The sequence below is a fragment of the Aethalodelphis obliquidens genome, unplaced genomic scaffold, assembly GCF_003676395.1.
Source record: "Aethalodelphis obliquidens isolate GAN/ISIS:26980383/991018 unplaced genomic scaffold, ASM367639v1 scaffold46, whole genome shotgun sequence".
In the NCBI taxonomy this organism is placed as follows: domain Eukaryota; kingdom Metazoa; phylum Chordata; class Mammalia; order Artiodactyla; family Delphinidae; genus Aethalodelphis; species Aethalodelphis obliquidens.
The window spans coordinates 12,000,953-12,017,374 of record NW_020837990.1 but is presented as its reverse complement, the minus strand read 5'-3'; the positions used below and the strand labels follow the sequence as shown (position 1 = coordinate 12,017,374).

At 46.1% G+C, this 16,422-nt stretch overlaps 1 protein-coding gene across 4 annotated transcripts in view; it reads left to right on the top strand.

The window, feature by feature from the left end:
* The window catches only part of DIXDC1 (DIX domain containing 1), a 64,395-nt gene that overhangs the window by 30,582 nt on the left and 17,391 nt on the right, over window positions 1-16,422 (top strand). For 2 of the 4 annotated variants that reach the window (XM_027082324.1, XM_027082326.1), the window contains 11 exons: window positions 3,883-3,995; window positions 5,386-5,534; window positions 8,211-8,300; window positions 10,042-10,095; window positions 11,768-11,818; window positions 13,896-14,000; window positions 14,372-14,425; window positions 14,902-14,994; window positions 15,075-15,134; window positions 15,794-15,883; window positions 16,230-16,391. In XM_027082324.1, the coding sequence (XP_026938125.1) occupies window positions 3,883-3,995; window positions 5,386-5,534; window positions 8,211-8,300; window positions 10,042-10,095; window positions 11,768-11,818; window positions 13,896-14,000; window positions 14,372-14,425; window positions 14,902-14,994; window positions 15,075-15,134; window positions 15,794-15,883; window positions 16,230-16,391 (1,021 nt within the window). Of the gene's footprint in view, window positions 1-815; window positions 1,268-3,882; window positions 3,996-5,385; window positions 5,535-8,210; window positions 8,301-10,041; window positions 10,096-11,767; window positions 11,819-13,895; window positions 14,001-14,371; window positions 14,426-14,901; window positions 14,995-15,074; window positions 15,135-15,793; window positions 15,884-16,229; window positions 16,392-16,422 lie in introns of those variants that run through there. The other 2 variants (XM_027082327.1, XM_027082325.1) reach the window with 2 other exon arrangements.

Sequence of the window (16,422 nt, the reverse complement as noted above, 5' to 3'; positions counted from 1 at the left end):
TTTGCTTTCCTCTTTCTCTCCTTCCTGATTTGGTCGTTTTCTTCTAAGCCAACCTCTCACTCACCTCTTTGGGATCCTCAGGCAGCACGCTGGGACCCAGAAGGCTCTGGCACATTCTGCACCCCTCCCCCCCCCTCCGCCACCCCCCACTCAGGGGGAGTCCACCTAATGTCTAAGTGATCCATGAAGGCCAGGAGGTCCCTGGTATGTGATTCAGAACGGGGAGTGGTTCAGAAGGTAGGAAAGACAGGCCCTTATGTCCCATCCCCTCCCCCTGCTCCTTGAGAGACATCCTGGCAAAGCCCTGCCCGACTGCCCGCCTGTTGCTTCGTAGACCTGTAGACCTCGGGCCAGCCTCTCACCATATCCAAGCAAAACGATCCTTAGCTGGGAAAAAAGAACACATGAAACGCCCGAGGGGCGGGTGCGGGAGACAGGCGTTCGGCGGGTTTCCGGGGGAGCCCCCTCCCACAAGGAGCCGCGTTAGACCCACCCCGACCTCCGTGCCCACGAAGGCAGGGTTCAGAGAGGAGAAGGCACCGCTATCAGTTCTGGGCTTCTCCAGACCGGGACCACAGACCCCTCCCTCTGCCGACCGGCGGCCTCTCCGGTGCCTCGCCAGGGGCTCCCGCTGGGCCCCGCAGCCCCGCCCCGCTCCGCCTCGAGCTCAGTCGGCCGGCCGAGCGCCAGCCTGGGTCCGAGCCCGGCGCTGCCTGCCCGCAAGTGACAGCCTGGGAAGCGGGGGAGGGCGTCGGGAGGGTGGGACCGGGGAGGCGGTGCGGAGCTGGGATCGCTGCCTGCCGCCCGACCGGGACTCGACCGCGCAGCCGGAGCTGCGGGCAGCCTTTCTCCGGTGGGTCGGAGATGGGTTGAAATGCCTGCGCCCGGGGGCACGCCCGGAGCCGCGCGGCCGCGGAGACCACGATGCCGCTGCCGGGGACCCGCAGCCTGCGAGGGGAGGCGGCTTCCGCCGAGGCTGGGCTGCTGCAGTGTCTGAGCTGCTGGGACAGCGCGCCTCAGAACCGGGAGCATCCCCGTCCCTGGGGCCGAGACGCCTGCTTCTCTGTCCTCCCTCCTCCCTCTCGGGACCGGGGCGAGCGGCTCTGGTAGTTGGCCTGCCCGTGGAGTCGTTCTTCGGGCCTCAGCGCGGGGAGACATGCCCGAATTGGGGAGCGCTGTGACTTTCAGCCTCCCACTTCACCCCGGGAAGCCGACTTGCTGAAGCCGGAGCCACGAGGGGGACCATGGGAGGGACGCAAGTCAAATGGTGAGGTGAAGCCACTTTGGCTTTGGAGGTGGGGGGCATGGGTGGCAGCAGGGCCAGGACTGGAGGATGCTGTTAGCCAGAGACAGGCGGGGATCGGTGGGGGCGCTATATTGGGGAGAACAGGCTGCTGGCCTGGGATTATCACTGTAAAATACAGTGGATTTAGGAAGCTGCAACCAGCATAGGGGAAGGAGTGGACCTTGACCCTGTCTGGTCTCTACAGAAGGAGGCACTTCAGGACGGAACAGAACTCATATTGCCCAGCACCCGTTTTTTTTAAAAAAATTGATTTGACTCTAATTTGAAGGTAGCTTTTCTGGGAGATTGTTTGTCTGATAAGATTGGAGAGATGTTAGACCTGTGGGAATTAATATTGTAATCACTTGTTCCTTGACAGGATTATGATGGCAAGTAGGAAATTACTTGTTTATAAAATAGGGTTTTAAAGCTAATCAGGGAGAGCCTAAATCATATAATTAATTAGCATTAAAATACTTTTGTCTGACTTGAGGCAGAGGATTTAGTGTACCATCCTCATCCGTGAGGTTCGTCTTGGGGAGGCGGCAAGATGCCTGCTCTGACACGTGCCTCAGGATTTTTCTTCCTCAGATCCTTTACCTTTTGACTTGGCCAGTTAGTTTCATGGTTTTACCTCTCCGTGGCCTCACACACTGGCAGCCCCAATTCAAGAAAGAGAAATGTTGTTTTCCTTTGGCTGCTCTGCCACTCCCCCAGTGGGGTTGGATATGCAGACATCCGCCTCTTTCTGCCCTTATATGGGAGACAGCTCACTTAGGAGGGAGCCAGTGGAGCTGAGCATGCGTCTCTGCTTTTAGGAAAGCATTTTTCCGCCTGCATCCTAGGTTCACACCACCCCGCCCCCGCCCCCCTTCGTCTCACACATACCCACATTTAGTGGTCCAGCTAAATGCAGGCAAGGGAACATGTCAGCCATAACACCTTGTCAGCTGAGAAAGTGTTGTCTTATCATTTCTCAAAGAGGAGCAGCTGGTGCAGACCTCTTTCTGCACTTGGACCCCCATTTCTATAAGAAGGCGGATGCTGAGGCCTGAAGTGTCATAAATCTGTTCTTCTTATGAATGACATAGTACCCTTAGACTAATGCTTTTCCAGCAGCTAATGCATGTTGGCCTGGAAGTCAGATTGCCTAAGTGGTGAAAGATGGATAAGAGAGTTCTGTAAAGCAATTACCTTTTCTGAATACCACTTCTTGCCTCTCTCCACCCATCTTGCCTGTTTGGGTTGTAGATCTATAGATATGATTAAGTGACTTTTTTTAATTTGAAGAAGCAAAAAACTAATTTTTTTTCTGTGGTTCTAATAAGGATGAGGGTGTGTTACTGGTTGAGGTCATTCCCACCAAAGCCCAAAACTCTGGACAACGAGGAGGTTGAGACACTAGTCCTCAGGCTGCTTCAGAGATTTTTGAAATTTCTTGCTAACTCCAGTGTGCTTGGCTCTTATTTTTAGTGGTTTCTAGGAAGATGAAATGTTAACTCCTGATCGTGGCTGGGAGGATTAGCCTGGGAGACTTCAGGGGCACATTAAGTGGGTCAATGAATCCAAGACACTTTCACTGTTGTCTGGGTGATGGATTTGGAAAGAATTCCTGAGAGGGGGCTGGGTCTGCAGACCCCACAACCCCTGAGATTGTTTCAGTGCTGATGTTCTCAAGGTGTGGTGCAAAGAAAGATGGCTCTTCAGATGGAAGCATCAGCCACATTCCCATCGTGTCCTGTAGATTTGCTTCTGGAGATTTAAAATTCTGCTTCCCTAAAAATGCAAACAGTTCCTTCCAAGGCTAGTAGTTATACTAGAATTTAAGAATTGTTGCAAGGTTTCTGATGACAATTTGAAAATAGTGTGGCAGAGATATGAATAACTCCTTGATGGCGGTAAATCAAGTAAACCTTTACCATCCCCTAGCAGGTCTTTTCCCCTTTTGACGTATCATCCTTTTCTGTATCATGTCCTAGCTTTGTTGATATGTCACTGCTCCTTTGCCCAGCCTGGCACTGTCCGCACTCCAGCAGTTTCTCCCCTCTGAGGCACCCTCCACACCATCCCCTACCTTGGGATCAGCCCAGAGCTGATCTGCCGTGATTACTCTGCTGGTATTGCATGTGTCAGTGAAAGATCAACGTATTGGAAATAGATTTTCCTTCCAGCTCCCAAAGCTACTAAAACACATACTACATCAGCCCCTGAACTTGGGCCCAGGGATGATGGTGGAGGAGGTGGTGGTTAAGTAAAAAACAAAAACAAAAAGCCAAACCAAACAAAATTAGGGTTCTTTAAAATGCTAGATTATCCATCCTTCTGGTAAATCTCTTCTCAGTGAGCTAGGCTTAAAGGCAGCCTTGTTGTGGAAAAGACTTCCTGGGACTGGGTCATTCATTCATTCAATATTCATTTCATTCATTTAACAAGCTCATCATTCATTCAACAAACATTTGTTCTTGCTGTGGGCCAGGCACTGTGTCAGGCAGTAGGAGTTAGATGAATAAGAACACGTTTCTGGGATAAATTAGGAAAGCTGGCTTCTAAACAACGGTTCGCAGTAATTGTTTCTCTTTCTTTTCCTTTGGTCACAGCCTGACTTCCCCCAGTCCTATCCACAGTGCAAAGAGCGACTCTATTATAACCCAGTTGGAGGAGAAGGCAGATTTTGTGATTATTCCCTCTGAAGGAATAGAGAACAAAACAGGTACTATTTCTCAGCCTGCCTGGGTTGGCTCAAGGAACAGCTTCAAGAGTCTGGGGGTCCTGACTGTCTCCTTGGCCTTCTCCCTCCATATTCTGTGCATGCAGGGTCCACTCTAGAGAGCTCTAATGCTTTGTAGCCAGTGAATGTTGTATCCTCTCATAGATTGTCACTTCTGATGTCCTAGCTGTCAAATATCCTGCAGCCGTGTAGACAGGCTGTTCATTAGCTGGCTGCCTATGAGTTAGGAGATGACTTTGAAACAGGCAGAAGCCTACTCAAGTTAACAGTTTTTATTATTTCTGTGTTATGCAAATAACTTCAGTGCTTCTCTAACTTAAATTGGGGCCAGGAATATATAGTAGGAGGTGAGGCATCTGTGAGAACATACAGCACAGAGCAGGTCTGCATCATGTTTGGTATAAAGGCTACAGAAAGGATCACAGAGTTCCCTTTGTGTAGACTTCTTCCTCTGTCTCAGTCGATCTTTTTCTTACATTAAACAGAGAGGAAAGCATGGAAGAAGCAAAGCACAAGACTTAGAGTTTTATTTGCCTGTAAGGAGTATAATGAAACTGAAGCCCTCTGAAGGAAAACTGGAATTAAATTCTTCCTTATTCCATTTCCCATCTAGCCCTGGTGTTAGTACTAAAAAGTCAGTCTTGTTCCTGAGTCAGAAATTCCTGGCACCCTGGGGAGGGAGAGGGAGGCCTTTACAGAGTGCTGGCTCTGAACCAGCTACCACGGGCCCTGCACATAGGTTACCTCATTTAGTCGCACAACAACCCAGAGGGATTATACTTATCATATTCATTCTTATGAATGAAATCAGAGCAAAGAGACTGTAAAGATAGGGAAATAAAACCAGAGAGAGAGATGAAACACTTTGTACAAGTATGGTTTGTTTCCTTTGTGACTCACACAATGTTATACGTGAAAGGGGTTCAGTCATAACAGAATGGTCAAAGGAATTTGAGTTGAGGTCTTCCCTCTGAAGCTCCAGAGCAACCAACAGGAATTTTGTTTTCATTGCCTCTGACAGCTTCCCCCTTTGTAGCGGCCAGGATCAAGCTCTAGGAATGCCAATTCTAGAGAATTAAGAGTAAAATCTGTCCCATACCAAGATTCCCAGGGAGTCTTATTGCTTCCTGAAGGTTTGAAAGAGGGTGGATCTCCCCAACAGAATAAGCGTCACTCCCGTGAGCCTGGAGTCAGTCAATGTCCAATTCCTTCTGTCTCACAACCCCACCTGGTGGAGAGTCCAGTCTGTGCCGTGAGAGAAGGTTCAGCAGGCAGGTGACCTGGCCCTGTGAACACGCAGGTCTGTAACTGCTTTCTGCCTGCAGCTCAGTTTTCTTCAACATGAACTGTACTCCCTCCTTTCCTCTTGTAGAGGAGACAGACTCTCCATTGTCCCGGGACTGGAGACCAGGCAGCCCCCGGCCCTATCTGGAGACTTCATGGGAAGAACAGCTGTTGGAACAACAAGAACATTTGGAAAAAGAAATGGAGGAAGCCAAGAAAATGATATCAGGATTACAGGTAGCTCTTTCCCTCGTAGTTTGTCTTTGGTGCACCAATTTTTTCCTTTTTTTTTTTCTTGGCGGGGCTGCATGGCTTGTGGGATCTTAGTTCCCCAACCAGGAATTGAACCCCGGCCATGGCAGTGAAAGCGCCAAATCCTAACCGCTGGACCACCAGGGAATTCCCGCACCAATTGTTTATTATTTTTGAGTCACTAGGATCAGTTGAAAGTAAACTGACTCAGTCATGTATGAGGTCAGAATTGGGGAGTTTACATAGAGGGGGTAATGCAGGAAGAGCAGAAAATCCCTTACAAGTGAGTATGCTTAAATGGGCCTCACGGACTCTGGCTGACAGCACAGCTGTTAGGAGTTCTGCAAGCATGGGAGCCATATCCACCATTACCAAACATCTACTCTGGCTCTCTGCTTTGTGGGTGGGTTTCTCCCCTGTCTGCAGCCACAGACCTGCAATGGCAGCTTTCACCGAAGAATGGCATTGTGAAGAGTCAGGATTTTCTCCTAGGAATTCACCATCAGGAAGGCTGTAAATGCCAGTAATGCTGCAGGTCTCTGCCTGGTCTAGCTAAGGGATTTAGCTCACTCTTAGTGCATTTGTAAGTGGACGCCAAGGCATAATGATCAGGTAGAAGAGCAACAAAGCCCTTCAGTTTTTCCTATACCTTCTGTGCCAGCAAATCTCCCCCAGAGGCCAACTGACCCACTTGACTTAGTTCCTACCCTGAATGACCCCCCTCAATCCTCCGTCTTTGTGTGTCTGTCCGTGTTTGGGGGAGCCCTTATAGTGTTCTGATGACCCTGAAATTGCCTAGGAATATTCCTTTCTGTTTGTGCTGGGAACTGCACTGCTTCTGAATTGTCAAATATTTATGGACACGTAAACAAAGCCCACATTATGTGAGTGGCTCTGGCAGCCTGCAGGCGGTGGAGGGCGTACTCCCAGCCAGCCAGCAACAGGGTGGGGACACAAAGCGGTCCTAAAGAAAAAGGGAGATTCGTGCAGTGGTAAAATAATTTGCATAATGTATGCCCCAGGAACCGAGAGGGGTTGGAGGAACGTTTACTGCCTAAACATTCCCAAGGAGGTTGTTGCTCTTCCCTCATTTGCTCTGTATTTTTAAATGTCTGCCTTTTAGTTCCCTTCTCTGTCCCTCCAATAAGGAATGGTTTAGTTAATGGAATGGTTTTTTTGTGCTGTCCTTTAATAGGAAGGATTAAAGCATGGAGAATTTTGGGATTGTACTCAACCAGGTTTTTCCCAGGATAATTTCATTGTATGAACATAGATATCCATCAATTTGGTTTTCAGTTTGGTTTGCATTTTTCAATCTGGGAGAAATCCCATAGCGGATTAGACAGAAAAAGAAGAGAATCAACAGGCAGAAAGTCAGCATCCTAATATTCCCTGCAAACAGAGGAGTTTTAATTCACAGCCGCAGGATCACAATGAGAATTCAGTTCCATTACAGAATACAATGGGGCTCACAGCATCCACTGGGCTTCTTAACTCTTTCAGTGATGAACAAGTTGCGTACTGAGCCACGTCCAGGATTTCTGACTTTTTAGTGTACGTTATTAGAGCTGGGTGAACACTTTAACCCTAGAGTCCGTATTTCTGTAGTGTCGTTCTCCCCAGGTCCCTGCCACAACTCCATGGGATAACCAAATCATTTGCTTGGCTAAAATTGTATTATTAATTAGTACTTGGTAGACTTGGTAGTGGCTGGATCTTAAAATGATTTTATATACCAACATTTATGATGTCATTTATGTTATATTTATTGAAACAAGGTTTAACCTCTGTATCTCTTCTCTTTGGATTGGATTGAGAAAAAAATCTTGATACAAAATGGTGCTAGATTTTTAAATCTTTCACTGAGCCCGTAGGTCTTGTACCTACCTGCAGGGGTAGATCCAAGTTTTGTGGGTCCTAAAGCATACCATTTGCGGGGGGGCTTCTTTAAGAATTAAGATTACAGATTACAATAGACTACAATGTTAGCTATAGGACCCTGGGAGGGGCAGGACTGGGAAGGCGCCCTGAGGTTTGAGCTTCCTTAGCCTCAGGGTAAATCTGCATCACCCGACACCCCACCGCCAATATTCTAATGAAAACAAAGCCTGGTGTGAAGCCTTGAAATAAATACGGACACCTTTCCGCAAATACGTTTTCCTTCTTGTTCTATCCAGGTTGCCCTAGGGAGCAAAAATGAAGAATTTTTAAATGAAACAAGAATCAAACAAACCCAAGTCCAAGCTCTAAATGTATTCCAAATAATTCCTTATAATAAACTTTTCTATGCCAGGATAATTCTACACTGTTTCTAGTTCACTTTCCAGCTGGTAAAATTCAGTTTCAACAGCTCTGGTTTGAAATGTCACTTTTGAAAGGAAAGTTTATTTTTAGAATTTTTTTCTGGGGCCAAGGAGCCTTGGAGCAGAGGATTCAGGTGTATCCAGAGAGGTGAAAGAGGCCTGGAGCGCCGGCCGGACAAAAGCACTCCAGACAGATTCAGGATGAGCAGTTGGAGGTATCTAAGGGTCCACAGTTACCAGGGAGATTTCTAGAGGAAGCCCAGTTGTAGTTTCATTTTGGGATGAGCTTACCAAGGCCAACTCTAGACTCCATCATCTGATGGGAGTTAAGTTTCTTTCTGCCTTTGTGGTTGTCCAGGCCTTACTGCTCAGTGGATCCTTACCCGAAGATGAACAGGAGAGGCCCTTGGCCCTCTGTGAACCAGGAGTCAATCCCGAGGAACAATTGGTGAGCTCCTTCTTTTGTGACTGGACACTGAATAATCTGCTTTGAGTGTTTGATTTAGTTTTAGCATTGGACACTCATCTGTGCCCTCTTAAAATGCTCTCTTCCCTGACTTCCACTATTCTGGTTTTCCTCATATATGTTTGACTACTACTTCCTTTCTCCCACAAATATTTATTGTGTGCTGACTATGTCCCAGACACTGTTTCAAAGAGCCAGAGCCACCTGAAGGACAGATCAGACCTCAGGCCCTCTCCTTGTGGAGTCTACATTCAGGTCCCTGTCGACTGATAAAAAATGCACAACCTAAAAGTCAAGGCTTATGTGTCATTCGGTGAGGACTTAAGGACAAAACTGAGGACTTAAGCCCAGGACACAGCACCTCAGATAACTCTGAGAGACTGCTCCGAAAAGGAAGGGGGGAAGCCAGGATATATAGGAGTTTTTGCAACAAAAACAGGTAGTCAGAACATCAAAAGATTACTCTTAATAAAAGAAAACCAGGTATTTCAAGGAATTTCGTGCTTTTCTATGTATGGGAAGATGCAAGAGTCTGGGCTCACTGAAGTCGTTCCTTTGATGTGCACCTCAGCTATCTGGGGCCAGGATCCTGTGCTTTCTCATCCTGAGTCTCCTCAGAGGTGGTTGCAGCAGTTGACTGCTAGAGGCGGGCATTCTTTGTGTCCACCCTGAATTCTCTCAGGGCTCACTGCCCAGGCCGTTGTCCTGCAGTGGCTTGATGGCTGTCTTTATTGACTTGGCAGGTGGCATTCTTAGTTCACATCCCCTTTGAAGCTTCTCTTTTTCTGCCTGTGCCTTAAATGTTGCTGCTCCTCAGGATTCCACTCTGGGCCCTCTTCTATCTTGTCCATTCACCTGGGTAATACCTGCTGCCATGGCTTCACTTGCTTCCCACCTGTCTCATATGTTGCCTCTCAAATATTTATTTCTAGCCTAGCTCTCTCCATGGAGTTCTACATTTATAAATGTAACATGCACCTGCCTGTTGCTTATCTCCACTATATGCCCCATAAGCATCTCAATTTCAATGAGTCCTAAATTAAATACCATTCTCTTCCTTCTCTCCCCATCCCCAAAACTACTTGTCTTTTAGGTTTCTGTTCTTTATCACTATCCATCTACCCAAATACCCCAAACAAATCTGAATCTCATCCTAGAATCCTTTGCGGCCTTTCCCTCTATATCCAGTTAGCCACCAAGTTTTTCAGTATACTTTTAAAATATCTTCATCCAGTTTTCTCCATCCTCACAGCTACTACTTTAATTTCAGACCTCCACCCAGTATTCTGGTGGCCTTCTAACTGTTTTTCCTGATTCCTGTCCTGTCCTCCTCTAATTCATTTTCCATAAAACAGCAAGAATAATTTGACTTCAAAGCAGATTTTATTTTGTCATCCCTTTGCCTAAAACTTTTCATCAGTTCCCCATTGCCCTTCATCATCCTGCTCCGTTTTCCTCTCGAGCCTCATCTCTTGTCATTTCTCTTTCCACTTGCCCAGCCCCTGCACACAACACACACATATTCATTCTAAACTTTATCTACATTCATCTACTCGCACCACCCCTGCCATATGCATCACTGGAGGGCAGGGACTGTTTCCTGTTCTTTGCAGCCACTGTACAGGGCTAGCATCTAGTAACTGCTCATAAATAGTTGTTGAATGAATGCCCTCTGAATTTTACAGCATAGGTACATAACCATCTCTTTTTGCCTTACATTCAGATTATAATCCAAAGTCGTCTGGATCAGAGTATGGAGGAGAATCAGGACCTAAAGGTATGTCAGGAAATGTACATTTTGCCCTTTAAAAAAAATTTACGGGACTATTACACACCAACTTCAGGACAGTAATGGGGAGCAGGGAAGGATTCAGACTCAAGACTTTGGCTGTATCTGTATTATGTCTTTAATTGAGAGAGAGAGAGATGTCCTAAATATAGCAAAAAGGTGATACCTTTTTAATCTCAGTGGTTAGTAATAGGTATCTATGTCATTATTGCTTATACCTTTCTGTATATTTGAAATGTTTCATATTGTTTATCTTTTTAATTAAAATAAACAGTGGATCTAATATCAATATGGTCATTTTTTAAATAACTGACATAACATTATATTAGTTTCAGGTATACAGCATATGTATATATTGTGAAATAATCACAATAAGCCTAGTTAACATCTGTTACCATACATAGTTACAGATTTTTTTCTTGCGATTAGAACTTTTTAAAATTAATTAATTAATTTTAAATTTTTGGCTGTGTTGGTTCTTCATTGCTGCGCGTGGGCTTTTCTCTAGTTGTGGCGAGCGGGGGCTACTCTTTGTTGCGGTGCGTGGGCTTCTCATTGCGGTGGCTTCTCTTGTTGAGGAGCACGGGCTCTAGGCGTGCGGGCTTCAGTAGTTGTGGAGTGTGGGCTCAGTAGTTGTGCCTTGCGGGCTCTAGAGCGCAGGCTCAGTAGTTGAGGCACACGGGCTTAGTTGCTCCGTGGAATGTGGGACCTTCCCGGATCACGGCTCGAACCTGTTTCCCCTGCATTGGCAGGCGGATTCTTAACCACTGTGCCACTAGGGAAGACCCCTAGTATGGTGTTTTTTAATGAACACTTTCCAAAATTCTTTTAGTTCAGTGGGTCTTAGCTTTTTCGAGGCCATAAGTATATGACTACAGCCATTAACCCTCTCCCCAGAAATCTGCATGAAAGCGCACACACCCACTCACTGACTTGAATTTTGATTGGAGTAACTTTGGAGCCCATCTGTGGAGTCCAGGTCAAGAATCCCCATTTTAGATATGTTAATCCCAAACTCTTGATGGGGTGCAATAGGAAAAGAAGAGAGTACAGTCTGAGTTGTGGGTGTTCCTCTCCTATAATCTCTGTCCTAGTAACAATCATAATCTGTTGTAAGGGAGGGTTAACTAAGTATTTTATTATTGGGCTAAATGTGTTTTTGTTTGGTCCATAAAGAACAATACACTCTTCGAGAACAGAAGCACTCTAATCCTTTCTGAACATTAAAAATGAAGATAATTATTTCATGAAATTGGGGGTAGCCATATTAAGATATGATCATATATTTCAGTGAGAGGGATTTAGATTGTTATGATTTATGATTAAGTTTCCCTGTTGGCGAGGATTGCTAAATGTAGGAATGAGAGCCTATGGGAATGTATGGTATCTTATTTCTTGGCAAGAAAGAGCATGGGCAGTTGAGCCTGGACAACTGGACAGCTGAGCCTGGGTGCCACAGGGAAGAATGGAATGGGTCCTGTTTGTTTCTGTGGGTCAACCTTTACTGTTTACTAGAAGGCAGAGCTGCCTTCTGCCTCGGTGGAAGGTTGATTTTTCTTGGAGTGGTTATCTGAGTTTTGTGTTCTTACTGACGGAATGAGGTAATGCTTCTGAAGCAACCCAGATGCTACCATCTGATCTAACTATATTTGGTTTGCAGAAGGAGCTGCTGAAGTATAAACAAGAAGGCAGAAACTTACAGGGGATAAAGGTAAAAAAAAAGACATATAACTCTTTAAATAAACTCTTTACAAAGTAAAGCAGTCTGTGGATAAGAGTGGGTACTTGGGGGCTAGCTGGGTCCTATAGTCTTTTCTTGTGTATATCTGATGGGGCCTTTCACAGGCTCCGTGCTACTAGTGAAGAGAGGGCTCTGTGGATGGGAAGTGAGACAGGTGGAGGAATATACCTCTTGCTGAGGCTTATTTCTGGTGGTTATGACTCATGGTGCTGTCACTTCCCTCTGCCACCTTGATTGTTTCTATGTGTGAAAACAATCAGTTATTACAGTTTTCTTCAGTTACAGTTTTTTGTCAGTTTTCTTCAGTTCTAAGAAGAATATACTCTTAGAAATTGTAATTTACTTAGGTTTTGAATAGTTAACATTCAAATGGTTTGAAGTTAAAAGAGTACAAAAGGATAATCCTTGAGAAGTCGGCCTTCCGGCCCTGTCCTCCCAGTCACCTAGTTCTCTTTCCTGGAGGCAACTTATCAGTTAGCACCAAATATGTATGTATGTGATTTTTCCCCAAATAGTTACATATTATAAATACAGTTTGACACGTTGCTTTTTTCACTTAGCAATGTATCTTAGAGATCATTCTATTTCAGTACATAAAGACCTTAGTATTCCAGTATGTGTATATCGGATAATTCATTTAATCAGTTCCTACTGATAGTCTTCTGGGTTATTTCCAGTCTTTTGCTAATACAAACAGTGATCTAGCTAATAATCTTGCTTATATGTTATTTCACCCAAGTAGGAGTATATGTGCTGAATGAATACCTGGAAGTGGAAAAAGATGTTCTCAAGCTGCTGCTTTTCCCTCTCCTCTTCCCGATACTCCCATTCATGGGCTAGACTAGGGTATAACTCAGCATCGTTTTCCAGAGTATTTTCTGTAGCCTTAGTCCTTTGAGATACTCCAGAAAACAGCATGTTTCATGCTCAAATAAGAAGCAGTGCTCTACAGGCTTGACGAGTCACAACGAATAATAGCATATTAAAGGACCAGAGAAGGTCTGTCCTAAAGAGTTTGGCCTAAAAAAAGTTAGACTATTAACCACAGAAGTGCTTTTTCCCCCATGTAACACTTATTAACATCCCATGGAGCACACTTTGGGAAACATTCCTCTGCACCACTGGTGCCAAGGGCGTCTTAGACCATCTTGCCATGTACTGTCATGGCAAGACAGCATATTTAAGAGTGGGCTCCCACATTTTCCAGAGCCTACACCGTTTCTCTGCAGTCTGTAAAGAGAGAAAATCAGGGCAAATCCCCTGTGATGCAGCTCCAGCCCATTAGTTCCATTTGAAGTCACCACGGTTGGAGGATTGTGTCATAGCTGATCCTTTTAAATAAGTATGTACAACCCACCTTGTCTGAGGCCTGGTGGAAACCAAGATGGTCCAAGCTAAGAGAAAGACAGCCTAAAGCTTGTAGGATCCTATGACACTGGGAAGAGGAAGCATCAGTCTAAGAACATTTGTGAACATGGAAATAGAATCCCAGTCCTGGTCCACACTAAGCACTGGAAGGCAGTGGAAGCAGGGCAGCAGCAGGGCTGTAGAAGGCAGGGTGGCAGTGCTTCCAGGGCTCCTATATGAAAAGGGTGTCAGACAGTGATAGGGCCCAGCCCTCTAGGGCAAAAGAGCTCATCTAGATTGAGTATTTATAGGCCCAAGATACAGAGAAGAAAGCCAGGGAGGTAGGAGGGAGAGTGCATTGTCCAAGGTCACTGTCACGTAAGCAAGTGGTAGACGTGTAATTTGAGACTAGGTCTGTCTGATCCCAAAGACCACTTATTCTTCCTCTAGGCCATCATGCTGTCAGCAATGCAGTGGGAAGTAGGGGCAAGTAATGGATGGAGGAAAAAATCAGGTTTCCATCAGCTTGGTAGGACAATGGATATGATTTTCCTTTAGATTCTAATGTCCTGGAAGGGAACTGAAAAATTTCTGCTCATCTCCTTGTGGCAAGACCCTGTACCCTTTTTGTCTCCCAGTTTAGTGATAACTGGCCAATTGATGAGTTGGGACCACAGTAGTGAGTGTGCTTTCTCCCCAGGATGCCTTGCAGCAGAGGCTGACTCAGCAGGACACGTCTGTCCTTCAGCTCAAACAAGAACTACTGAGGGCAAATATGGACAAAGATGAGCTGCACAACCAGAACGTGAGTTGAAAGAGTGAACTTGGACTTCACTGAGCCCCAGGTAGCAAAGTAGGATACAGTATAAAGTCCGTTTAGATCTATTCCCCATCAGACTCCTCTCTGTTCCCAGGTGAAAGCCCATTGCCACATTGGCCTCGAGCCCTTCAACTTTGAGGGCACTGAGACACTGAGGCTGCATTGTGGTTCTATAGTCTGATTATCTCACTGAAGATGTGGAGAGCGGCTGTGTGTTTTTTTTACCATAGTCATGCCCTCTCTGTGCTGTATGCTGTAACTGCCAACATCAACTCCAGTTACTAAGTAGCTGGTTTCCTACTGGATTGGCAGACAATACTTCCACACCAAAGAATGCTTTCTTATTCTTCTTGCAGGTGGATCTGCAGAGGAAGCTAGACGAGAGGAATCGGCTCTTGGGAGAATATAAAGTAAGAATGTATATCAGTTTGGAAATTATTTCCATCTGACCTTTGGTGAACAGCCTGTTGTTACTGTTGTTCAAACAGCACTTAAGTACTCTGTTCTCATTCTTGCTTTCTGCAAGGAAATCTTTTTCTGAGTTCCTTTGATCCACTAACCCTGAAGGTAGATAGCATGGCTAGGAGCAAGAACACAGAACTAGGAGTCTGGAAACTTCACTTCAGTCTTAACCTTTACCTCTAGCTAGCATGGATGGCATGCAGTGGTCCTCCTGCTAATGGTAGTGCCCATCCTCCTTCCCTTTCCCAGAATCCTTTGCTCCATGTGAGGCTCCCATGGTATATAACGTCTTCCCGTGCAGCTTGAGGAAAGGGCTGTTCCCTCTGAGGCTCTGCTTTCCTCAGGTGGAAATTCCATCACAGCAGGTGAAGCGTTGGACGTCCTTGGCTTTGCCGTGCATCTGAAGGCTGTGTCTCTGTTGCAGAAAGAACTGGGGCAGAAGGACCGCCTCCTGAAACAGTACCAGGCCAAGTTGGAGGAAGCACTTCGGAAACTCTCTGAGGCCAGTTACCAGCAGGTGGGGACACGTTCTGCCACGGACTTTCCTGCTCCTCTGACCTGAACAAGTCCTTTTCTGATGGAGTGTCTGATTTGCAGGTGGATCTGGAACACAAAGATGTCCTTCTGGCTCACTGTATGAAAAGAGAGGCAGAGGAGGTAACCTACCACTTGGGGTCTCCCTCCCATGTTTACAAGGGCAAAGAGGGAGATTCTGTTATCGACTCAGGGCTGAACCAACACCACAGGTCAGTTTGTCAGGAGGCGATTTGGCGAGGCACTTACAAGTGCGGGTTCTGGGATAAGAAAGTCTGGTTTCAAATTCCAGCTTTATTACTTTCTTACCATTGTGTACCTTCATTTGCTTCACTTTTGAACCTTAGAAATAACGTTCATCTGGAAAATGACAGTGGCCTTCTCTGACATTATGACGTGTACATAAGATAACCCATTAAGTTACTAAACACAGTCCTGGTAGATCCACCTGGCACAGAGTTAGGCTCAAAAAATACTAGTCATTGTTCTTTTTTTTTTCTGCTACTGAAGCAAAGGCAGGAGATGCTGGAGCAGCATTCTCAGGCCCTCCAGGGGCCAGGCAGAGGCTAGGTTGGGGCCTCCAGGTGAGGTTTTCATTTTGTTCACTCTGCATTCAGCGGTGCCTTCTGAGTGTCAAGTATTGGTGATATAGCAGTGAACAAAAGGGAAAAAAATCTCTGCACTGTGTCAGGAGGTGACCAGTGTAAAGAGGAAAAATAAGGTGGGACATCTTACTTTGGAATTCTCCATTATAGAAGCATCATTTCTTCTTGCCGCTATAGGTGACCCACTGCAGCAGTCACAACCCTCAAAGCAATGGTTTTCTCCTTCCAGTGGCAGGAAAAGGAGCTGCTTCAGTCACTCACAGAGGGGTAGGTGCTTAGGATTTGAGTACAGACTTGCCACTTCCAGCCAAAACCAGAAGAGTACCCTAGCCATCGCCAGTGGAGTAGGCCTTTCATATCCCCATTCCCCAATTCTTGCATCTGTTGGGTGTGTAAAGTTGTGAGGCACTTGCTATCCAAAATTAAGAATTAGTGGACAAACAGTGGGCTTGTATCTGTGGAGGAAAATTTCCTACAGTTTACACCTCCTCCCTCAAAAATAAAAGATCTCTTTTGGAAACCTCTCACCTCTATCTTCTTAAGCCCAGCAGTTGGGATGTGGTTAATAACATGGCAGCGTGCCGTGCCAGCAGCACCACATTTTTGCCCACAGAGCAGTGACCTGCAGCTTGTTCGGGATGCCCTCCGCAGCCTGCGCAACAGCTTCAGTGGCCACGACCCTCAGCACCACACCATCGACAGCTTGGAGCAGGGCATCTCCAGCCTCATGGAGCGCCTGCACGCCATGGAGACCCAGAGGAAACAGGACAGAAGGGTAACCCTCTTTCGGTGGTGTTTCTCTTGTT